General features: G+C 47.2%; 1 protein-coding gene across 4 annotated transcripts in view; it reads left to right on the top strand.

The window, feature by feature from the left end:
- Positions 1 to 25,721, top strand: part of carmil1 (capping protein regulator and myosin 1 linker 1) — a 320,941-nt gene that overhangs the window by 101,862 nt on the left and 193,358 nt on the right. For all 4 annotated transcript variants that reach the window (XM_033014174.1, XM_033014166.1, XM_033014169.1 and 1 more), the window contains exons 5-7: positions 16,257 to 16,378; positions 20,943 to 21,040; positions 24,244 to 24,314. In XM_033014174.1, the coding sequence (XP_032870065.1) occupies positions 16,257 to 16,378; positions 20,943 to 21,040; positions 24,244 to 24,314 (291 nt within the window). The remainder of the gene's footprint in view (positions 1 to 16,256; positions 16,379 to 20,942; positions 21,041 to 24,243; positions 24,315 to 25,721) is intronic.

The following is a 25,721-nucleotide window of genomic DNA, read 5'->3' as shown; positions in this document are numbered from 1 at the left end:
CCGGGGGGCGGGACTTGTCAGCGATTGGTCCAGACCCCCGCGTCCATCACATCACTGGCCGGTGGCGTTTCGGCTTTGTTTCCATTCAGTTGTTTGGCTTCCACTTCTTTGCTTCGGCTTCTCGTCCTTCTACGCCACGTCCTGGTACCGAATCATCCTACCACAACTAGAGAGCAGTCCTGAACTACTGTCTACCATTTTGGTGATGCTCAGACTATCCTTGTTCAGACTTTACTGGCTTTACCTTGTACTAAACATTATTCCCTTATCATGTTTAAGAAAGAACTGCAGATGCTGGTAAAATCGAAGGTAGATACAAAATGCTGGAGAAACTCAGCGGGTGAGGCAGCATCTATGGAGAGCAGGAATACGCGACGTTTCGGCTAGAGACCATTCTTCAGACAATTCTCTTACCATGTATCTATACACAGTAAATGGCATGATTGTAATCAAGTATTTCCACTGTACCTTGGTACACGTGACAATAAACTAAACTGAACTGAATCTGAAAATATATTTAGTCTCCCTCTCCCCTGAAGTTCAGTCTGCAGAAGGGTCTCGACCTGAAACGTCACCCATTCCTTTTCTCCAGCGATGCTGCCTGACCCGCTGAGTTACTCCAGCTTTTAGTGTCCATCTTTAGTGTAAACCAGCATCTGGATTTCCTTCAATAGACACAAAAAGCTGGAGTAACTCAAAGGGCCAGGTAGCATCTCTGGAGAGAAGGAATGGGTGACGTTTCGAAATCTGCAGTTCCTTCCCACACATAGTATTTGCATGAGTTCATTGCTATTGAGGGAGTGCAGCGTGGGTTCACCAGGTTAATTCCCGGGATAATGGGACTGACGCATGATGAAATAATGGAGCGACTGGGCTTGTACTCACTGGAATTTAGAAGGATGAGAGGACATCTTATAGAAACATATAAATTCTTAGAGGATTGGTCAGGGCTAGATGCAGGAAAAATGTTCCCCATGTTGGGGGACTCTCGAACCAGGGATCACACAGTTTAAGAATAAGGGGAAGGCCATTTAGGACTGGGATGAGGAAAAACTTTTTCACCCAGAAAGTTGTGAACCTGTGGAATTCTCTGCCACAGAAGGCAGTGGAGGCCAATTCACTGGATGTTTTCAAGAGAGAGTTAGATGTAGCTCTTAGGGCTAACAGAATCAAGGGATTATGGGGAGAAAGCAGGAACGGGGTACTGATTGTGGATGCTCAGCCATGATTATATTGATTGGCAGTGCTGGCTCAAAGGGCCGAATGGCCTACTCCTGCACCTATTGTCTATGTTTCTGTGTATGTTTCCCTTGAGGTACAGGTTATGAAATGTCGTGACAAAAGAAATGTAGGTAAAGTTTCACTTAGTCGTTAGCCGCGCATTACTTCCTTGTTTACTGAACGGTGATAACTTGTTTGGAAAGTAAATAAATTTCATGAGAAATAAAATGTTTCCAATTTTTGGAGTATGCGAGTCCCTTGGCAGTGAGCCAAGCTCATGAGCACGAGGCAGAGTTGCTGCCAAGGAACAGATTTTTACTTAGCAACACCATAGTAGCACAGTGGCGCAGCTGGTAAAGCCGCACCCTCACAGCGCCAGAGAACGCCGGTTCGATCCTGACTGCACGGAGTTTGCACGTTCACCCTGTGACCGCCTGGGTTTCCTCCGGGTGCTCCGGTTTCCCCCCACATCCCAAGGAGGTGCGGGCTTGTCGGGTGTCAGGGGGTTATGGGGAGAAGGCAGGAGAATGGGGCAGGAGAGGGGGAGAGACAGATGAGCCTTGATTGAATGGTGGAGTAGACTCGATGGGCCGAATGGCCTAATTCTGCTCCGTCCTCAGTGTGCAGATACAAGATATAGGGGACCATGTCTAGTGCAAGACAAAGTCCGATCAAAGATAGTCCAAGGGTCTCCAATGAGGTAGATTCAGGCCTTTCACTATTCGGTAAATTTCAATAAGGTGCCCCCTCATCCTTCTAAATTCCAGCGAGTACAGACCAATGCCGTCAAACGCTCATCAAAGCTTTCATTAGTTCATAATTGATAGGAGCAGAATTAAGCCATTCGGCCCATCAAGGATGAGAGGCCATCTCATTGAACCATATAAAATTATTAAGGGATTGGACACGCTAGAGGCAGGAAACATGTTCCCGATGTTGGGGGAGTCCAGAACCAGGGGCCACAGTTTAAGAATAAGCAGTAGGCCATTTAGAATGGAGACGTGGAAAAACGTTTTCACCCAGAGAGTTGTGAATGTGTGAAATTCTCTGCCTCAGAAAGCGGTGGAGGCCGATCCTCTGGATGCTTTCAAGAGAGAGTTATGTAGAGCTCTTAAAGTCAGCGGAGTCAGTGAATGGCCGTGCTGGCACGAAGGGCCGAATGGCCTACTCCTGCACCTGTTGTCTTCTGTCTATTGTCTTAGACGACTCTGCCATTCAATCATGGCTGATCTCCCTATCCCTCTCAACCCCATTCTCCTGCCTTCTCCCCATAACCCCTGACACCTGCACTAATCCAGAATCAATGTCCCAGAAGTACGTCCCTGTGCACTGTAGGATAAACAGTCTCCGTACATGGGATTTGTAGCAAAGATTCCCTTTGGATTGTCTGGCTTTTGTGTGTTATTTTTAACCTGTGTTGGTGGCGTGTTCTCTCTCTCTCTCTCTCTCTCGCTCTCCCTCCCTCGCGGGACTCCATGCTGTTAATTTTCGTGAAAGCTTGCAGTGAGCAATCGTTCCCAGTCACCTCACATCAGCCATGATCACAGTGAATGGCGGTGCTGGCTCGAAGGACCAAAAGGCCTACTCTTGCACCTATTGTCTATTATCTCCTCCAGATCTCAATAGACAATAGACAATAGACAATAGGTGCAGGAGTAGGTCATTTGGCCAGCACTGCCATTCAATGTGATCATGGCTGATCATCCCCAATCAGTACCCCGTTCCTGCCTTCTCCCCATATCCCCTGACTCCGCTATTTTTAAGAGCCCTATATAACTCTCTCTTGAAAGCATCCGGAGAACTGGCCTCCACCGCCCTCTGAGGCAGAGAATTCCACACTCGGTTTACCTTCGATTGGAACGGCCAAACTATACGGTGGTCTGAAGAAGGGTCCCGACCCGAGACGTCTCTCCTGAGATGCCGCCTGTCCCGCTGAGTTACTCCAGCATGTTGTGTCTATTAAACTGTACGGTGGGATGTTTCAGCAAAATTTAAGTACCAAATGTACATCGCCGTTGACTTGAGTGTCAGATCAGGTTGTTCCATACAGTGAGATCCTTCGAACATTCATCAAAGGATGACACTTGGAATATTATGAGCAATATTCGGCTCCATATCTGAGGAAGACTACGTACTGGCTCTGGAGAGGGTCCAGAGGAGGTTTACAAGAATGATCCCAGGAATGAGTGGGTTAACCCATGTTGAGCGTTTGACGGCACTGGGCCTGTAATCGCTGGAGTTTAGAAGAATCAGGGTGTAAATACGCTCTTAAAGCTTGCCCCCCCCCATAGTCTAGTTCAAATGAAACACTGAGTCAGACACTGGGACAACTAAACTTTATTTTAGAGCGAACAACAAATTCCCCTATACGATACCTAAACCACCACAGGTTCGATCCTTGTCTCTGCCTGGCCAAGCCCTTCAGCCTCGTGCAAGCAGACACTGCCGAAAAGGTCATGCAATCCCAAGCGCCCTTCCAGAAGGTCGACACCAATCTAAATGGGGGCTACCTTTTATAGGTTAACGAACCTTGAGGGGCCGAGCTACATAGGGGTGGTTCCCATTACAAACCAATCATACATATCAATTACATCAAAGTGTTATTGACAGTTCCCCAACCCAATTACAAAGAGTCCCAAACAATGTTTCTTACTGAAGCTTCTGGAAGAAAGTCAGTTTAACTGAATAATGCAACATTTGCCCTGGAATACAAACAATTGAGCCAGGGCTTAACACTTTGGCCAATCAACAAACAGCAAGGCAACTGTCATGCAACATTATTTACATTATTTACAATTCCTTTGCAGCAATCCAATCAAAGCAATCCATTTAAGTTTCTTTGCAGAGTTTTCATACATATTATTAATTTGGAGGAATTAGGAGAACAGCTGGATATTTCTCCATCCTGCATATCAATCTAAGGCTCGGACTGGCTGGCGCCATTCACAGCCTATAATTTTCCACTGACAAAGGTTAAGCAAATCTTACAAATTCAGCGATCCTCCATTTTGTAGTGTCTTCAATTTGGTCAATATTAACAGGGGGACCTCATTGAAACTTACCGAATAGTGAAAGGCGTGGATAGAGTGGATGTGGAGAGGATGTTTCCACCAGTGGGAGAGTCGAGGACCGGAGGTCATATCCTCAGAATGAAAGGGCGTTCCTTTAGGAAGGAGATGGGCAGGAATTTCTTTATTCAGAGGGTGGTGAATCTGTGGAATTCATTGCCACACAAGGTTTGTTGAGGCCAAGTCAATGGATATTTTTAAGACAGCGATAGATAGGTTCTTGATCAGTATGGGTGTCATCAGTACGGGTAATGGGGAGAAGGCAGGAGAATGGGGTTAGGAGGGAGAGATAGATCAGACATGATTGAATGGCAGAGTAGACTTGATGGGCCGAATGGCCTAATTCTACTCATCACTTATGACCTTATGACCTTAAAGAATGGTGGCGCAGCAGTAGAGTTGCTGCCTCACTGCGCCAGAGAACCGGGTTCGATCCTGACTACGGGCGCTGTCTGTATGGAGTTTGTACGCTCTCCCTGTGACCTGTGTGAGTTTTCCCCAGGTGCTCCGGTTTCCTCCCACACTCCAAACACATACAGGTTTGTAGGTTAATTGGCTTGGTCACAGATTGAGACAGCATAGAAACAGGCTCTTCGTCCGAACTTGCCCGGCTAACTAATCCCATCTGCCTGCGTTTGGCCCGTATCCCTCCAAACCTGTCCTATCCATGTACCTGTTTAAATGCTTCTTAAACATTGTGATAGTCCCAGCCTCAACTACCTCCACTGGCAGCCCGTTCCATACACCCACCACCCTTTGTGTAAAAAAAAGTTACCCCTCAGGTTCCTTTTAAATCTGTTTCTCGATTCACCTACTCTGGGCAAGAGGCTCAGTTTTCATTTACTCTATCTATTCCTCTCATGATTTGGTACACATGGATTTTTTAAAAATCGTGTACTTGTTCCTGAGGTTTTGTTTGCCCGTGTTTTTAAAAAAAAACACAATTTTGTTGTGGTCAAAATTACAGTAATGCAGGAACTTTTCTTGCCATCGGGAGCCAACATTTATTGCAAAACAAACTCCACCTGAAGAGATTATTTCTTTTCACCTTTTGTGCGTATTTGCACAAATAACTTGATACCTGATATCACCGCAGAAGTTTCAGATTACAATTTGGAAGCAATTGTTGAGAAGCAAAGCACTTATAGGATGCTTGAAATGGAATGGAATGTCCTGTGTAAATGAAAAATACCTTTTCTCGCTGCTAATCCTGCAAAAGGTCAATTCACACACTTGATAGCGTGTGTGTGAACTAAATTAGTTTAGAGATACAGCGCGGAAACAGGCCCTTCGGCACACTGAGTCCGCGCCGACCAGCGTTCCCCGTACACTAGCACTATCCTTAACTAAAGCCAAATTAACCTACTAAAACTGTCCGTCTTTAGAGTGAGGGAGGAAACCAAAGCACCCAGAGAAAAACCCACGCAGGTCACGGGGAGAACGTACAACCCCCGTACAGACGGCATCCGTAGTCGGGGTCGAACCCGGGTCTCTGGCGCTGTGAGGCAGCAACTCTACCACCTTGCAGGCAGTCAAACAGTGTATGGGAGTTAGTTGCTCGGCGTGGACTAAGTAGGCCTGTTTCCATGCTGTGTCTCTAAAACTAAAACGCCTACTATCATGCAAATATTTGTACTCAGCATGGGACAGAGAGCAGCACACAAACAGACCTTTCCATCCACAATGTCCAAACCCAGCACAATGCTATGTTAAACTAACCTCTGCCTGCAGGTGATCCATGCCCCACTCCCCCTGGCCTAAAGACTCTTAAATGTCGCAAAGGCAGATTGTTTATTAGTGCAGGTGTCAGCAGTTATGGGGAGAAGCCAGGAGAATGGGGTTGAGAGGGAGAGATAGATCAGTCATGAATGAATGGCGGAGTAGACTTGTTGGGCCGAATGGCCTAATTCTGCTCCTATCACTTTTGAACTTATGAAAGCTTTGATGAGCGTTTGACGGCACTGGGCCTGTACTCGCTGGAGTTTAGAAGGATGAGGTATCGACCTCATTGGAGACCCTTGGACTATCTTTGATCGGACTTTATTTGCACTAAACATTGTTCCCTCTTTCGTGCATCTGTACACAGTGGACGGCTCGATTGTAATCATGTATTGTCTTTCCACTGACTGGTTCGCACGCAAGAAAACCTTTCCACGGCACCTCGGTACACGTGACAATAAAGTGAACTCGAAGTCATCTTGCCACTGTACCGTTCACAGTCCTGCTGTATTCCTGTCACTTGTCATTGTCTGCCTAATGGGCCTGTCCCACTTACGCCACTTTTTCGACGACTGCCGGCACCCGTCATAGGTCGTCGCAGGTCACCGAAAATTTTTAACGTGTTGAAAATCCAGCGGCGACCAGAACAAGGTACGACTCTTTGGGCGATTACTCACGACCATACAGGCTTCACCCCGCGACATGTCGCCAGGGTGTTGCCTGCATGGTCGTGAGTAGTCTCCTCAGTCGCCCAAAGAGTCGCAGCGTCTTCCTGGTCGCCGCTGGACTTTCGACACGTTGAAAATCTTTGGCCGACCTGCAACGACCTACGACGGGTGCCGGCAGTCGCCTAAAAAGTCGCGTAAGTGGGACAGGGACGTTCGTACCTTGTTCTGGTCGCCGCTGGATTTTCAACATGTTGAAAATTTTCGGCGACCTGCTGTGACTATAACGGTGCCGGAAAGTTGCCGATAAAACCGCGTAAGTGGGACAGGCCCATAAGGCACCAGTATTTCAATCTCTCATCTCCCGCACATATTCCCCACAAGTGTACTGTCTCGCGATCAGACTTTGCCTCTTCAGATTGTGTTTCAGTGGCTTCTGTTGCTGCTTTTCATTCTTCCTCTGTGAAGATGTCAGCTCTCTCAAAGGCAACAAAGCAAGTAAGTTAAATCCGAAGAAGAACTTGCTGAACGAGGAAAAGATTGATCCTCATGGACATTTTTCGTGTTAAAGCTTGGGGTTTTGAATGAGCGAATGCTACTTTAGTGCAGAGATACAGCGCGATAACCGGTCCGGGAGTCCCACCGTGTCCGCGCCGACCAGCCATCCACCACACTTGAACACTGCCCTACACACACACACACACTAGGGACAATTTGCACTTACACCAAGCCAATTTACCGACAAACCTGTACATCCTTGGAGTGTTGGAGGAAACCGAAGATCCCGGAGAATACCAATGTTGGTCACGGGGAGAACGTGCAAGCTCCGTACAGACAGCACCCGTGGTCAGGATCGAATCCGGGTCTGCGGTGCTGCAAGCGCTGTGAGGCAGCAACTCTACCGCTGCGCCACCGTGACGCCACCTTATTATTTATTATCTTTGTTTTCTTTGTTTTCCATACCATAACACAAAGGATGACAATAGACAATAGGTGCAGGAGTAGGCCATTTGGCCCTTCGAGCCAGCACCGCCATTCAATGTGATCATGGCTGATCATCCACAATCTGTACCCGTTCTGCTTTTATTTCTCTTTATTTGTGATCCAACTTTCTGCTTGCCTTGTCAATTCCGCACTACATAATCCTCTCCAACTGACTGCGTTAGCTTGTCAAAAACCTATTGACATGACAGAAACTTCACCTTTTCATATCATCTTCGTTCGTTAACTCATTGGCCCCACAACTAATGGCATTCCACTTCTTTTCCCCAATACCTTTCCATCAACCAATTCATGGGTTAACATGCGACTTTGTTACAGCTCGGAAACAGGCCCTTCGGGTCCGCAACGACCAGCGATCCCCGCATACTAACACTATCCTACACACACGAGGGTACCAAGCCAATTAACCTACAAACCTGCACGTCTGTGGAGTGTGGGAGGAAACCGAAGATCTCGTTGAAAACCCACACAAATCACGGGGAGAACGTACAAACTCCGTACAGACAGCACCTGTAGCCGGGATCGAACCCGGGTCTCCGGCGCTGCAAGCGCTGTAAGGCAGCAAATCTACCACTGCACCACCATGCTGTCCCCTCTTCTCTCCCGTTATTTTCCTCCCTCAGACTTTGCAATCCCTTCAGACTCCTCGAACCTCTCTTACACCTTCCTTTCTTATCTCTGGCCTTTGTTCTAACCGTGGCCAGTGTCAACCTATTACTTAAAGTCATAGAGAGTCCAATAGTCTCACAGCGTGGAAAGGGGCCCTTCGGCCCAACTTGCCCACACCGACCAACATGTCCCATTTACATTAGTCCCACCTGCCTGCATTTGGCCCATATCCCTCCAAACCTGTCCTATCCATGTGCCTGTCTAAAATAGTCATAGACTGGTTAGCAAGCAACAAAAGCTTTTCACTGTATCTCGGTACACGTGACAATAAACCAAACTGAACTGGTGTTAAAGGCCGTGGAAGCAGGCCCTTCAGAAACCTGCCATGCTTTTTCCTGCCCCTCCCAATTTCCGGGTTTCTCCCCCCCTCCCCTCCCTCCCTCCCTGCAAGCGGTCTGAAGAAGGGTCCCCACCCGAAACATCGCCCATCCATGTTCTCCAGAGACAGACACAGAAAAGCTGGAGTAACTCAGCGAGTCAGGCAGCAACAGGTAGACACAAAATGCTTGAGTAACTCAGCGGGTGAGGCAGCATCTCTGGAGAGAAGGAATGGGCGACGTTTCGGGTCGAGACTCTTCTTCAGACTGATATCAGGGGAGGGGACGGGACAGAGATAGAATGTAGTCAGAGACAGTAAGACTGGTGGGAGAACTGGGAAAGCGGAGGGGATGGAGAGAGAGGGAAAGCAAGGGCTACTTGAAGTTAGAGAAGTCAATGTTCATACCGCTGGGGTGTAAACTACCCAAGCAAAATATGAGGTGCTCCTCCTCCAATTTGCACTGGGCCTCACTCTGGCCCTGGAGGAGGCCCAGGACAGAAAGGTCAGATTGGGAATGGGAGGGGGAGTTGAAGTGCTGGGCCACCGGAAGATCAGGTAGGTTAAGACAGACTGAGTCAGGCAGCATCTCTGGAGAAAGGGGATAGGTGACGTTTCGGGTCGAGACCCCTCTTCAGATCCCTCTCCAGGGATGCTGACTGACCCGCTGAGTTCCTCCAGCACTTTGTGTCCTTCTGTGGGTTAGCCGGCGTCTGCGGTTCCATGTTTCTACGCCTTCCCTCCCTTCCCTGGGACAATGAAAGTCCATAAAAAATATTTCCATGGCAAACTCACGGCTGGGTGCCTTCCTGAGCATTCCAATTTGAAAGGTTTCTAAGTTCCTCGCAGTTTGCTCCTCGATAAAATCAATGCTGTAGCCACACTTATGGAAATAAAATATTCCTTTGTTGAAACACATGCCCCCCAGGTATGTGTTCTGCAAATCCGATCTTGCAGCAGACATGTCTGTGCTTTGTACCTTTCTAACATAAGCACCTTTGTTTTAATGCCCTGGGGTTTCTCCGTTACCTGTCTGCAGTGAACCTATTAACACAGAGACGCGGGCAGTGTTTGTTACCAACTTAAAGCTTTGGGGACCGCTTCAGTTGATCATTGGTGAAGCTGGTTACTTATTTACCCCCTTTTTTAGATGAAATAGATGTCGTGAATGAAGGCAAGCCAGGGGAAACTTTGAAAAAGACTTCACTCGTCGACTGGTTGAGAAGGAATGTGCCAGGAAGGAACTGCAGATGCTGGTTTTTAAACCAAAGATATGTAGCCACAAAAATGCTGGAGTAACTCAGCGGGTCAAGCAGCATCTCTGGAGAGAAGGAACTTGGTGACGTTTCGGGTCGAGCCCCGGGAATGAGCGGGTTGACCTACGATGAGCATTTGTTGTCCTGTGCTCGCTGGAGTTTAGAAGAATGAGGGAGGGACCTCATTGAAACATACAATAATACAGTGAAAGGCTTGGACAGAGTGGATGTGGAGAGGATGTTTCCACCAGTGGGAGAGTCCAGGACTAGAGGTCACAGCCTCAGAATTGAAGGACGTTATTTTAGGAATATGAGGAGAAATTTATTCAGTCAGAGGGTGGTGAATCTGTGGAATTCTTTGCCACAGAAGGCTGTAGAGGCAGTGGAGTCAGTGGAATATTTAAGGCAGAGATTGATAGGTTCTGGATTAGTATGGGTGTCAGAGGTTATGGGGCGAAGGCAGGAGAACGGGGTTAGGAGGGAGAGATAGATCACCCTTGATTGAACGGCGGAATAGACTTGATGGGCTGAATGGCCTAATTATACTCCTATCTCTTATGACACGACCTTCAATTTTGCGTAGCTGCATGCATTATGGGAAGGTGTGACTATAGAGATACAGCGCAGAAACAGACCCTTCGGCCCAGCGATCACCCCATACACCGGTACTATCCTACACATGAGAAATTCAAGATTGATTGAACACAAACTAAACATTGGTGAACTCAAAGCCATTGAGCCACTCAAATGTGCGTAGCCTTTAGGAAACATTGAAATATATCGTTTCGACTTCACAGATACAGCGCGGAAACAGGCCCTTCGGCCCACTGAGTCTACAGAAATCTGCACGTCTGGAGTGTGGGAGGAAACCGGAGCACTCGGGGTAAACCCCACGCAGGTCATGGGGAGAACGTACAAACTCCGTACAGACAGCACCCGTAGTCAGGATCGAACCTGTGCCTCTGGCGCTGTAAGGCAGCAACTCTACCGCCGTGCCACTGAGCTGCCCTGTGGCGAACTATTTTTTTTTCTGGCTGAGTACGCGGTGCCCAAAGTGTGGACGACACAGTGGCAGAGTTGCTGCCTTACAACGCTTGCCGCGCCAGAGACCCGGGTTCTGTCTGCACGGAGTTTGTACGTTCTCCCCGTGACCTTTTCTCCGAGGGTTTTCCCGACTATGGGTGCTGTCTGTACGGAGTTTGTACGTTCTCCCCGTGACCTGCGTGGGTTTTCCCCCCGAGATCTTCGGTTTCCTCCCACACTCCAAAAGACGTTCAGGTTTGTAGGTAAATTGGCTTGGTGTAAATGTAAAAATTGTCCCTAGTGTGTGTAGGATAATGTTAGTGTGCGGGGATCGCTGGTCGGCGCGGACCCGGTGGGCTGAATGGCCTGTCTCCACGCTGTGACTCTAAAACTAAAACATATTAACCCATGAATCCCCTTCTTGCTGTAAAATGTGCGTTTACTTCATGAGATAAATATCATTATGCAGTGGAACAGAGAGTTATAGAGTTGCAGATAAAACAGGGGAAAAGACACAAAGTGCTGGAGTAACTCAGAGGGTCAGGCAGCATCTCTGGAGAACATGGATCGGTGACATTTCAGACGTCTGAAGAAGGGTCCTGACCCGAAACGTCAACTATCACTGTTCTCCGGGAATAGCTGTCTGACCCGCTGCGTTACTCCAGCACTTGTTTAAGAAAGAACTGCAGATGCAGGAAAAATCGAAGGTCGACAAAAATGCTGGTCATTCCTGGGATCATTCTTGTAAACCTCCTCTGGACCCTCTCCAGAGCCAGCACATCCTTCCTCAGATATGGGGCCCAAAATTGCTCGTAATATTCCAAACGCGGCCTGACCAGCGCCTTATAGAGCCTCAGCATTACATCCCTGTTTTTGTATTCAAGCCCTCTTGAAATAAATGCTGGCATTGAGTTTGCTTTCTTTACTACCCATTCGACTTGCAGATTAATCTTTATGGGAATCCTGCACCAGCGCTCCCAAGTCCCTTTGCACCTCTGATTTCTGGATTCTCTCCCCATTTAGAAAATAGTTTACGCCTTTATTCCTACGACCAAAATGCATGACTCCACACTTTGCTGCACTATATTCCATCTGCCACTTCTCTGACCACTCTCCCAAACCTGTTCAAGTCCTTCTGCAGAATCCGTACAAATTCCTCCTTGTCTCCTTTCTGAAGGTACATCCTTTAATTCTGAGGCTGCGCACTCTGGTCCTAGACTCTCCCACTGGTGGAAACATCCTCTCCACATCCACTCTATCCAGGTCTTTCAATATTCGGTAAGTTTCAACAGGGCACCCCCACTAGTCCTTCTAAACTCCAGCGAGTACAGGCCCAGTGCCGCCAAACGCTCATCGTACGTTAACCAAATTATCCCCGGGATCGTTCTCGTAAAACTCTTGATTTGAGTTTTTTTAGTTTATTGTCAAGTGTACCGGGGTGCAGTGACAAGCTTTTGTTGCGTGCTAACCAGTCAGCGCAGCCTTCTGGACCCTTTCCAAAGCCAGCACATCCCTCATCAGGATAGGCGGCCCGGAACTATTCACAATACTCCAAATGCCGTCTGACCAGCACCTTGTAAAGCCTCGGCATTACGCCCCTGGTTTTATTTTTATAAAAAGGAAGAAGTTAGGAGTTCTTCCTCCATAATAACAAATAAACATCTTGATTCATAAGTTTCCCTTTGAGAGCATTAGTTGAAAGGGGAACTATTTTGTAACCTTAGGCCATGCATTTTAAGTGAATTTGCGGTAGCTTTGAGATTTACGTTCGTTTGAGCTTCCTTTAATATTCTGTGGCCAAAGTCAATATTTTATTTTGTGGGTAGGTTTGAGGAACACCTCAAAGGGCAAGTTTATTTGGAATGATTTACCTTCTGCAGGGTGTTTTTACACTCTGTTATGCATGAGTTCTTTCTTGCATGCAGCATTCAGAGAATTGTGGACGCAGCCCAGACCATCACACAAACCAACCTCTCTTCCAGTCTGAAGAAGGGTCTCGACCTTGAAACGTCACCCATTCCTTCTCTCCAGAGATGCTGCCTGTCCCGCTGAGTTACTCCAGCATTTTGTGTCTACCTCCCTTCCATTGACTCCATCTACACCTCATGCTGCCTCGGCAAGGCCAGCAGCATAATCAAGGACGAGTCGCACCCTGGCCACTCCCTCTTCTCCCCTCTCCCATCGCGCAAAAGGACAGAAGTGTGAAAATTCAAACCTCTAGATTCAGGGACAGTTTCTTCCCAGCTGTTATCAGGCAAGATCTGTGAAAAGTCACCTATCCATGTTCTCCGGAGATACTGCCTGACCCGCTGAGTTACTCCAGCATTCTGTGAAACGTCACCTGTCCATGTTCTCCAGAGATGCTGCCTGACCCGCTGAGTTACTCCAACACTTTAGAACATTTTTTCAACATAAACTAGGACCTCTTTCACCTTTGTTATTCCAGCTCCTTTCTGCTTTCGATAGGCAGAATATATGAACGCTTGTATATATGTACATACCACCAGACTCACAGACAGCTTCTTTCCCCTATGTTAACAGGCTTCTGAATAGTTCTTCCCAATCTGTCCCAATCTTCCAACCAACCTCTTTGCAGACATTGCACTTTTCCCCTGGAACTTATTACGCTACAATGCTGCTCTTGATTTGAGCGGGCTTCAGGGGTTATGGGGAGAAGGCAGGAGGATGCAGTTGAGAGGGAAAGATAGATCGGCCATGATCAAATGGGCCGAATGGTCTAATTCTGCTCCTGTGATTTATGACCATGAAATATATGATCCTTCTACATTTATTCACCACCTGCTCTCTGAACACCTGCTCATAGCATTTATTAACAGGAGCCATGTTACAACTATTGCAGTAGAGCTGCTGCCTTACAGCGCCAAAGACCCGGATTCCATCCTGAATACTGGTGCTTGTCTGTACAGAGTTTGTACGTTCTCCCCGTGACCTGTGTGGGTTTTCTCCGGGACCTTCGGTTTCCTCCCACACTCCGAAGACGTACAAGTTTGCAGGTTAATTGACTTTGTGTATAAATGAAAAATTGTCCCCAGTGTGTGCGGGATAGTGTTAGTGTGCGGGGATCGCTGGTCGGTGCGGACTTGGTGGGTCGAACGGCCTGTTTCCGCGCTGCATCTCTAAACTAAACTAAAAAAACAAAACTAAAAATCAAATTTGTGGCATTACTTTTCCAGGTCAGTATCTACAGAGAAAAGATGGAGAAGCCAGCTGCTTCCACGTGTTATCAAAGTCAAAGTCAATTTTATTTGTCACATGCATCCGAAGGTGCAGTGAAATGAATTTGCCAGCAGCAATACACTTAAAAAGAACACACAATACACAATAGAATTTAACACAAACATCCACCACAGCGTTCTTTACTGTGGTGGAAGGCAACAAAGTTCAGTCAGTCCACCTCCTTTGTTCGTCCGCAGTCGGGGCCATAAACCCTCCGTAGTCGCCGTTACGGATGGCCGGATGTACAGACCCTCTCGTCGGGGTGATCCAAACTCCGACTTTGGGACGGTCGAACACACTCCGCGGCTTGGAGTGCCCAATGCGGCACTCAGTAATAGTCACTGTGGCGCGTTGCAATTGTCATCCTCATAAACCTCTCACTGATTTGAGTTGCTGTCCATCCCAAGAAAACAATGCACTGATTTCACCCGGAGAGTTGTGAAGTTGTGAAATTCACTGCCACAGGGGGCAGTGGAGGCCAAATCACTGGATGGATTTAAGAGAGAGTTAGATAGAGCTCGAGAGGCTAGTAGAATCAAGGGATATGGGGAGAAGGCAGGCACGGGTTAATTGATTGGGGACGATCAGCCATGATCACAATGCTTGGCGGTGCTGGCTCGAAGGGCCAAATGGCCTACTCCTGCACCTATTTTCTATGTTTCTATGATTTGGGTTAATTGAGGATAAATCCTGTATCCTGCATCCGTGCACTGTGGGCAGCTTGATTGTAACCACGTATAGGAAAAAATGCTGGAGTAACTCAGCGGGACAGGCAGCCTCTCTGGAGAGAAGGAATGGGTGACGTTTCGGGTCGAGACCCTTCTTCAGACTGAGAGTCAGAGGAGGGAGACTAGGGATATGGAAGGGTAAGGTGTGAGAACGACAGATCAAAGCAGACGATGAAAGGAAATGCAGGTGGACAAAATTGCTGGAGAAACTCGGCGGGTGAGGCAGCATCTATGGAGCGAAGGAATTCGAACCTATTCCTTCGCTCCATAGATGCTGCCTCACCCGCCGAGTTTCTCCAGCATTTTTGTCCACCTTCGATTTTTCCACCATCAGCAGTTCTTTCTTAAACATAAGGCAATGCTGAATGGTTTATTGTTGGCTGAGGGGAAGGTGACAACGAGGTACAACCAGTAATATTTAATCAGGAGGACAGAGGAACTAGTCGGAGAACTAGGGTGGGGGAGGGACGGAGAGAGAGGGAAAGCAAGGGTTACTTGAAGTTAGAGAAATCAATAGTCATACCGCTGGGGGTGTAAGCTGCCCACGCGAAATATAATCAAGAACAGTCATTGGATAACATGCAATAAAAAAATCCTTTTCGCTGTACCTCGGTACACGTGACGATAATAATGAACTGAACAAAACTATAACTTTAATTCTGCTGAAACGGACTCAGTGGATGCCCGAGGTGGATGTGGTAGGTCTTAGGGCTAAAGGAATCAAGGGATATGGGGAAAAAGCTGATTTTAGATGATCAGCCATGATCATATCGAATGGCGGTGCTGGCTCGAAGGGATTAATGGCCTGCTCCATGAACATGTGAACTAAACACCACCCCTGTTAAATGGGTTACTCTGGAAGTTGAAAGGAAGGCTTTGGAGGATACAGATAAGAGTCATGTTAAGAATAAGAGGTTGGCCATTTAGGACTGAGATAAGGGAAAACTTCTTCACCCAGGCCATTGTGAATCTGTGGAATTCTCTGCCACAGGAGACAGTGGAGGCCAATTCAGTGGATGTTTTCAAGAGAGAGTTAGATTTAGCTCTTAGGGTTAAAGGAATCAAGGGATATTGGGGGAAAAAGCAGGAAGGAACTGGGTACTGATTCCAGATGATCAGCCATGATCATATTGAATGGTGGTGCTGGCTCGAAGGGACGAATGGCCTACTCCTGCACCTATTTTTCTATGTTTCTATGTTTCAAAGCAAATTTACAAGTGAAACAAAGTCTGCCCTTACAGGATGTTGGTCTCGATTAATCATTCTCTATTTCTATCTTATTGAGAGCTGAGAGTTAACACATTTGCCACCCCCCCCCCCCCCACCCCCCCCCCCCCCCCGCTGTTTTTCAGCTGATCGTCGAAACAGATCGCTGCGCGTTCCCCCTGAAGCTGACGACGTCAGAAGAGGTGAATGAGGTGGTGGGATACCTGGGAACGTGCCTCAAGAAGATGCTTCCTGGTCTCTCCCCAATGTATGTACACAAGGCCACCACGTTGGCCGCCGCGTTTTAAGTGGGTGGAACGGCCGCATTTAGAGTATCGTGTTTAGAATAAGGGGGGCCAGGCCATTCAGGGCCGAGATGAGGAAAAACCTTTTTCACCCAGAGAGTTGTGAATCTGTGACATTCTCTGCCACAGAAGGCAGTGGAGGCCAATTCACTGGATGTTTTCAAGAGAGAGTTACGTATATTGCTCTCAGGGCTAAAGGAATCAAGGGATATGGGGAGAAAGCAGGAACGGGTTCCTGATTTTGGATGATCAGCCATGATCATATTGAACGGCGGTGCTGGCTCGAAGGGCCAAAAGGCCTACTCGTGCACCTATGTTTCTGGGCACCACGTTATAGGAAATATGTTGTCAAGCTGGAAAGGGTGCAGAGACAGCGATCCCCGCACAATAACACCACCTTACACACACCAGGGACATTTTGTTTTGCATTTATACCAAGCCAATTTACTTACAAACCTGTAAGTCTTTGGAGTATGGGAGGAATCCGAAGATCTCAGGGGAATCCCACGCTGGTCACGGGGAGAACGTACAAACTCCATACAGACAGCACCCATAGTCGGGATCGAACCTGGGTCTCTAACGTTGTAAGGCAGCAACTCTACCACTGCACCACCATGCCGACCCTGATTAGTTTAAACTGAAGATAGGCGCAAAATGCTGGTGTAACTCAGTGGGACACTTTTCTCTGGAGAAAAGGAACGGGCGACGTTTAGGGTCGAGACCCTTTGTAGTTTATCGTCTCGTGTACTGAGGTACAGCTTCTTGTTGCATGCTATCCAGTCAGCAGAAAGACTATACATGGTTACAATCAAGCTGTCCAAAGTGTACAGATGCATGATAAAGGCACATTCTTAGTCACGTGTGTGACCAAAAAGATGAAAAATTGTGGAATACATATCTTCTAATTCTGAAAGCATAACAGGCATATTGTTTTGTGCTGTACATATGACTGATAATTTTTTCGGTTTGTCAAGTGGAATTTTTATGTGTTCAAGCCGTTCCCGAACGTAAGTGAAGCTGATTGCTAAGTCGAGCCATTGTGACATCATCAGTTGAAGCTGGTCGTTTTAAAGTATTAAGATTTTTTTTAAACTTTAATCGGTAGTTAAGTCGAGAAATAAAGCATAAAATGTTCAGTGAAGGTGATGCTGACAATTTCCGTTTTGGGGTCAGAGGCCAAATAGGGCTGGTCATGTGTGTGACACCACACGGAAGCGTTTTACAAACTTTTGTGAATTTTAAGAAGCTAGAATGTTCATATCTTCAGCAGACATGCATTATAGTTCAAAGTATCAAAGGTATCAAAGGTATTTTATTAGTCACATTCACATACACCCAGGTGTAGTGAAGTGAAATGCTTTTTGCCATTTTGCAGCACACAAAAAAAAATACAGACATAACACCAATGAGAGTCTTAAACACATAGAACATCCCCCCACAATGGCTCCCACCATGAGGGAAGGCACAAAGTCCAGTCCCCAACCCCAGTTCACCCACAGTCGGGCCTATTGAGGCCTCCACAGTTGCCTCTACGGAGGCCCGATGTTCCTGGCCGTTCTCGCCAGGTGATGTTGCTCCGGCGTCGGGAGAGTCCTCCCAGCGGCCTGGGAACCCTGGAACGGCCGCTTCCGCACTGGAGGCCACGGCTTCCGAAACCAACAAGGCCGCGCCGGTTGGAGCTCCACAACTGGCGATCTGATCTAGAGATCCCAGGCTCCCGATGTTAAGTTCAACGCCGCCGCCCGCAGCCGGTCGCTCCACAGTCCCGCAGCTCCGCGATGTTTTACCCGGCGGTCTCAGCTCACCAGAGCTCCAGCGCGGCGAACCGGGCAAGGCATCGCCCGTTCCGCGATAGCGCTCCAGCGCTGTGCCGCCGCCGAAGTCGAGGTTCTGGGCGGTCCCCGACAGGAAACGCCGCTCCAGGCCCGCTGGTAGGCCGCGAGGACGGGTCGAAGCTGCAGCCCGGAGAAAAGCTGCCTCTCCGACCAGGTAGGGACCCTGAAAGGTAGTTTCCCCCTTCCCCCCCCCCCCCCCCCCACCCCCCACATAAAAAAAGTCTAGACCTCCAAACAAAACACTTAACTAACTAAAATAAAAAATAATAAGATGAAGAGACAGACAGCTGCTGGCTGGGCAGCCATGCACAGGACAGCGCCCCCTACGTTTCGTAGGTAGGAAAATGGCAATGAATAAGATTTACCTCTTTTGCATGAATTTTTTAATGCACCACTTTATGGGACGACGTCTGGTCACGTGTGTGACAGTTCGGTCCACTTTCCAAAGAATGGGTCGAAAGCGAATAACATGGTAGTGCAAGATAATGTCCGATTAAAGATAGTCTAACCCAGGAGTCGGCAACCTTGTTCTGCATAGGGGACAGGACCCTTGTCTGTGAGCTGATGGCTGTCGCCATAGTGTGACCCTTGGTGTTGTTTCTCACGCTAGTTTTCACGTGTTTTTCAATTCGTTTTCTGCAGTTCCCAGGTCCCTCGCGTGCCCCGGGACTGGCTGTAGCGCCCAGGTCACGAAAACGAATTGAAAAATAAATACACCTGCGGGCCGGATCCGCCGTAGGTTGCCGATAAGGTCCCACATAGGAGAGTAGTGGGCAAAATTAGGGCACATGGTATTGGGGGTAGAGTTATGACATAAATAAAAAATTGGTTGGCAGACAGGAAACAAAGAGTAGGGATTAACGGGTCCCTTTCAGAATGGCAGGCGGTGCAATTGCAGGGGCACCGCAAGGCTCGGTGCTGGGACCGCAGCTATTTACAATATACATCAATGATCAGCTTCGGACGATAGCTAAAATAAAACAATTCCTCCACTTTGATGACCTCGAAAAGATCATCCACACATTTATCTCCCCCCGCCTAGATTACTGCAACTCTCTTTACACTGGCATCAGCCAATCATCCCTGTCCCGCCTGCAACTGGTCCAAAACGCCGCAGCGAGACTCCCCCGAAAAAGGGACCACATCACCCCGATCCTGGCCTCTCTCCACTGGCTCCCTGTGCGGTTCCGTATACATTTCAAGACCCTCCTCTATTTCTACAAAGCACTCAATGGGCTTGCCCCCTCCTACATTAAAAGTCTTCTCACCCACAACTCCACCTCCAGGTCCCTCAGATAAGCTGACTTGGGGCTGCTGAATATCCCGCGGTCTAGGCATAAGCTTAGGGGCGACCGCGCCTTTGCGGTTGCAGCTCCTAGACTGTGGAACAGCATCCCCCTTCCCATCAGAACTGCCCCCTCCATCGACTCCTTTAAGCCAAGACTAAAAACGTATCTGTACTCCCAAGCCTTTCCTGACGTCCACTGAGCGAGGGCTATATGTATATATGTATGTAGTTTGTTTGTTTGTTTATACTATTCTTATAATAAATGTAAAGCACTTTGGCCAACGTGTTGTTTTTTAAATGTGCTATATAAATAAATGTGACTGGACTTGACTTGAATGATTTGGATGAAGGGATTCAAAGTAACATTAGCAAATTTGCAGATGACACAAAGCTGGGTGGCAGTGTGAACTGTGAGGAGGATGCTATGATAATGCAGGGTGACTTGTACAGGTTGGGGGAGTGGGCAGATGCATGGCAGATGAAGTTTAATGCGGATAAATGTGAGGTTATCCACTTTGGTAGCAAAAAGAGGAGGGCCGATAACTATCTAAATGGCGTCAAATTGGGAAAAGGGGAAGTACAACGGGATGTGGGGATCCTTGTACATCAGTCTATGAAAGTAAGCATGCAGGTACAGCAGGCAGTGAAGAAAGCAAATGGCATGTTGGCCTTTATAACAAGAGGAGTCGAGTATAGGAGCAAAGAGGTCCTTCTGCAGTTGTACAGGGCCCTAGTGAGACCACACCTGGAGTATTGTGTGCAGTTTTGGTCCCCTAATTCGAAGAAGGACATTCTTGCTATTGAGGGAGTGCAGCGTAGGTTTACAAGGTTAATTCCCGGGATGGCGGGACTGTCATATGCTGAGAGAATGGAGCGGCTGCACTTGTACACTCTGGAATTTAGGATGAGCGGGCATCTTATTGAAACATAGATGATTGTTAAGGGTTTGGACATGCTAGAGGCAGGATACATGTTCCCGATGTTGGTGGAGTCCAGAACCAGGGGCCACAGTTTAAGAATAAGGGGTAAGCCATTTAGAACGGAGACGAGGAAACACTTTTTCTCACAGAGAGTTGTGAGTCTGTGGAATTCTCTGCCTCAGAGGGCGGTGGAGGCCGGTTCTCTGGATACTTTCAAGAGAGAGCTAGATAGGGCTCTTAAAGATAGCGGAGTCAGGGGATATGGGGAGAAGGCAGGAACGGGGTACTGATTGGGGATGATCAGCCATGATCACATTGAATGGCCATGCTGGCACGAAGGGCCGAATGGCCTACTCCTGCATCTATTGTCTATTGTCTGTCTCTGGTCTAATCTGAATGCAATAACCTCGACTTTGAAGTGAGGTGTTTTTCTGAATAAGATCTTTCTTTGCTGAGTTAAACAGTCTCCTTTCACGTTAAACAGGAGAGTGATGAAAAAGGTGATAATGGAGCCGGGAGATCGTCTCTTGTCGATACAGTCGCTGTGGGACAGCCAGACCGTGGCAGAGCCTGGTCCTTGTGGTGAGTAACATGACATTTCTGATACAGGTCCACCACCCATTCTCCGGCAACTGGTGGTCTACACCTCCTTTAATACGGACAAAACTACCAGAGCGCACTTGAAATTAACCCCCGGAAGTCCCTCCGAAAATGTGGCTCCCAGGCCGGGTGGGGAGGCCGATCCTGTCATCGTCCATGGTTCATCGCTTTGTAGTGTTCAAAAGCCTGATGGTTGCCTGGAAGAAGCCTTCTTGAAACTGGTGGTTCACTAGGTCAAAAGTGATAGGAGCAGAATTAGGCCATTCGGCCCATCAAGACTACTCCGCCATTCAATCCTGGCTGATCTATCTCTCCCTCTCAACCCCATTCTCCTGCCTTCTCGACATAACCCTAGACACCTGTACTAATCAAGAATCTATCTATCTCTGCCTGAGATAGAGCTCTTAAAGATCGCGGAGTCAAGGGATATGGGGAGAAGGCAGGAATGGGGTACTGATTGGGGATGATCATCCATGATCACATTGAATGGCGGTGCTGGCTCGAAGGGCCGAATGGCCTACTCCTGCATCTACTGTCTATTGTCTAAATTATATCCATTGACTTGGCCTCCACAGCCTCCTGTGGCAATGAATTCCACAGATTCACCACCCTCTGATGAAAGAAATTGCTCCTCAGCTCCTTCCTCAAGGAACGTCCTTTAAATCTGAGGCTGTGACCTCTGGTCCTAGACTCTCCCGCTGGTGGAAACATCCTCTCCACATCCGCTCTTTCCAAGCCTTTCACTATTCGGTCATGGTCCCTGCTTATTTTTTTAAAAAATGTGTTTATTTTATTAGAAGTTAATACAGTACAAAACAGTACAGTGGAACCTAAATTTAGCTGCCAACTATGTCATACCGTAATCCATTATATGTACAACCTCTAGTTTTATGTTATGAGAAGGAAGTAAGCAAGACAAGAAAAAGAAAACAATAGAAAGGGGAAAAAGTAGAAAAATAGATGGTAGAGAGTAGAAAAACGTGAAGTGTGTATATAAAAAAGAAAAAAGAAAAAGAAAAAAGAAAAAGTGGAAAGTAGAAATAGAAGAGAAGGCCCCTTAAAAGATAATTTTTCAAATCTGTATTCGGAGATGTAAATCTATCCACGTCATGAACTGAAATCAGCAATCCTTATGGTACCGCTGCATCACATGATTCCAAAAAGTCGATGAAAGGAGACCAACTCCTTAAGAATTGGTCATATTTATCTATTAGTCGGAGTCTCATTTCTTCAAGGCGTGCTATGACCATCATATTCCTAATCCACATTTTAACAGTTGGTATGGTTGTATTTTTCCAAAATTTAAGTATCAATTTCTTTCCAATTATTAACCCATAATTAAAAAAAACATTTTGGTCTTTATTTAAATTGGTATCTTCTCCTATTATTCCAAATATAATCCATTCCATTTTGGGTTCTATTCTTGACTTGAAGAGCTTTGTAAATATATCAAATATATCACTCCAAAATTTATTCAACTTTGTACATCCTACAAATGAATGTGTTATATTAGCGTTTTGAAACAAACATTTATCGCATCTGGGAGAGACGTTTGGATAAAATTTATTCAACCTCGTTTTTGAATAATATAGTCTATGTAATAATTTGAATTGAATTAAATTATGTCTTGCATTAATAGAACAGTTATGTGTATTCATCAAATACTTTTCCCATCTATCCTTCGAGATCTTTATCATTAGCTCATGTTCCCAACCTTCCCTTAGTGCTTCTGTTGAGGGTGATTCTCTATATAATATATTATTATAAAAGTATGATATTAATTTTTGTGAATCAGCCTTAATATTTATTGCTTCTTCTAAAGGGTCTAAAAATATACTTTGAAATCTATGTGTATATTTCTTCATAAAGTCACATACCTGTATATATTTAAAATATGGATTATCCTTCAATTTAAATTTTAATTGTTGAAATGATAACAGTTTGCCCAATTCATACATATCTGTGATCCCTGCTGTTCATATTTATGTGGAGGCATAGAGTGATACAGTGTGGAAACAGGCTCTTCGGCCCAACTTGCCCACACCGGCCAACATGCCCCATCTAAACTAGTCCCACCTGCCTGTGTTTGGCCTATATCCAGCTGCACTAGTCCCACCTGCCAGCATTCAATGGTCCATGATTGAATGGTGGCATTGTCTTGATGGGCCAAACGGCCTAATTCTGCTCCTGTCACTTATGAACATGAACTTATGAAATGAGCTACAAGTTCAACAGGTTTAGGCGGTTGAACAACAACAGGCAACTTCAACAAAACATTTCATCAAACTGGTTTAAAATTATCTTCATGGAGTCAGAGTGATACAGTGTGGAAACGGCCCATCGGCCCAACTTGCCCACACCGACCACCGTGTCCCATCTAAACTAGTCCCACCTGCCTGCGTTTGGCCCATATCCCTCAAAACCCTGTCCTATCCATGTACCTGTCTAACTGCTTCTTAAATGATGGGATAGTACCTGCCTCAACTGCCTCCTCTGGCAGTTCGTTCCATACACTCACCACCCTTTGTGTGAAAAAGTTACCCCTCAGATTACTATTAAATCTTCTCCCCTTCACCTTAAACCTAAGTCCCCTGATCCTCGATTCCCCTACTCTGGGCAAGAGACTCTGTGCGTCTACCCGATCTACCAGCTTACCCAACCTCTCCCTGTAGCTCAGGCCCTCGAGTCCTGGCAACATCCTCGTATATTTTCTTTGCACCCTTTCCAGGTAAATAAATCGATTGTGTTTAATAACGTGTTTTTGGGAATATATTTTGGTTAACTAAATCAAGTTTACGAGTCCCCGCCTGGAAGTTCCCCCGAAAATGTGGCGCCTAGGCCGGGTGTGGCGGCCGGTCTCGACGCCACCGGGACTTCCGCGGCCGATCGGCGAGTCGAATCTGCCCCCCTGCGGCCGGGGCTCTGGAACTCCGGCACGACCGAAGCCGGCAGATCCGTTCCCATCGCCGACTCCACTGGCCAGACTTTGCGGGCCGGTATCTCGCCCCCACGGCAGCCTCGGCCAAACGTTCCGGTACTGTTGGACTCCTCTCGGAGACCGTGACCTCTGATGGCCCGGCAAAACGGATAATCCAGCAAAGGCTCTGGGAACCGAGGGTGCCGGAAAACCTGTAATCTAAAGAAATGAAATCTTTTCATGATGTCCTGCTCATATTTGACTTCAGGTGGATTCTCGCAGATGTACGCATGTGTCTGCGACTGGCTTGGATTACCTTACAGAGAGGAAGTCCAATGGGTAAGAAATCAACAAAATTGCTTCCGAATCCGCGGGTGCATTTTGCAGGAGATGGGAAACTTACAAATGAAAGTTGATATTAATTTAGATTACCCCGAAGGTATACACAAAAAGCTGGAGTAACTCAGCGGGACTGGCAGCATCTCTGGAGAGAAGGAACGGGCGGCGTTTCGGGTCGGGACCCCTTCGTCTGACCGAGATTCAGGGAAAAGGGAAACGAGAGATATAGAAATAGAAGAAATGAATGAAAGATATGGAAAATAGTCACGTAGATAAAGGAAACAGGTTACTGTTCGTAGAATCGGAGAGCAGGAGTAATCACAGAGGGGGAACAGCGAGAGAGGATGCTGCAGAACTCTCGTTGGACAGAGGAGGAGAACTTCTCCAAAGTAGACATACCTTGACGAGTCAGTATTTGGTTTATGGATAAGAAAGAAAGAACTGCAGATGCTGGTTAAAATCGAAGGTGAACACAAAATGCTGGAGTAACTCAGCGGGTGAGGCAGCATCTCTGGAGAGAAAGAACGGGTGACGTTTCGGGTCGAGACCCTTCTTCAGACTGATGTCAGGGGAGTGGGCGGGACAGAGATAGAATGTAGGCGGAGACAGTAGGACTCAAAGCTCCTCTATAATCTTTGGTAGGACTGGTGGGAGAACTGGGGAGGGGGAGGGGATGGAGAGAGAGAAAGCAAGGGATATCTGAAGTTAGAGAAGTCAATGTTCATACCGCTGGGGTGCAAACTACCCAAGTGAAATATGAGGTGCTGCTCCTCCAATTTGCGCTAGGCCTCACTCTGACAGTGGAGGAGGCCCAGGACAGAAAGATCAGATTGGGAATGGGAAGAGGAGTTGCAGTGCTGAGCCACCGGGAGATTGTCCATTGTCAGAGTGAGGTCCAGCACAAATTGGAGGAACAGTGCCTCATATTTCGCTTGGGTAGTTTCCACCCCAGCAGTATGAACATTGACTTCTCTAACTTCAGATAGCCCTTGCTCTCTCTCTCCATACCCTCCCCCTTTCCAGTTCACCCACCAGTCTTACTGTCTCGGGATCACATGGTACCCATGGTGGGGGAACTCCCCCCGACCTGACCAATTTTAGAGGTGTATAAAATCTTGAGAGGAATATATCGGGGGGACGCACAGAGTCTTTTACCCAGAGTAGGAAAATCAAAAACCAGAGGACACAGGTTCCAGCTGAGGGGTGAAAGATTTAATAGGAACCTGAGGGGTAACTTTACATAAAGGGTGGTGGGTATATGGAATGAGCTGCCGAAGGAGGTGGTTAGACAATAGACAATAGGAAATAGGTAGTCTATTATAGTATTATGCATGCCTATATAGAAACATAGAAAGTAGGTGCAGGAGTAGGCCATTCGGCCGTTCGTGCCAGCACCGCCATTCAATG

The sequence above is a fragment of the Amblyraja radiata genome, chromosome 2, assembly GCF_010909765.2.
Source record: "Amblyraja radiata isolate CabotCenter1 chromosome 2, sAmbRad1.1.pri, whole genome shotgun sequence".
Taxonomy (NCBI): domain Eukaryota; kingdom Metazoa; phylum Chordata; class Chondrichthyes; order Rajiformes; family Rajidae; genus Amblyraja; species Amblyraja radiata.
The sequence above is the reverse complement of the archived record's forward strand: the minus strand, read 5'-3'. Positions and strand labels throughout refer to the sequence as shown.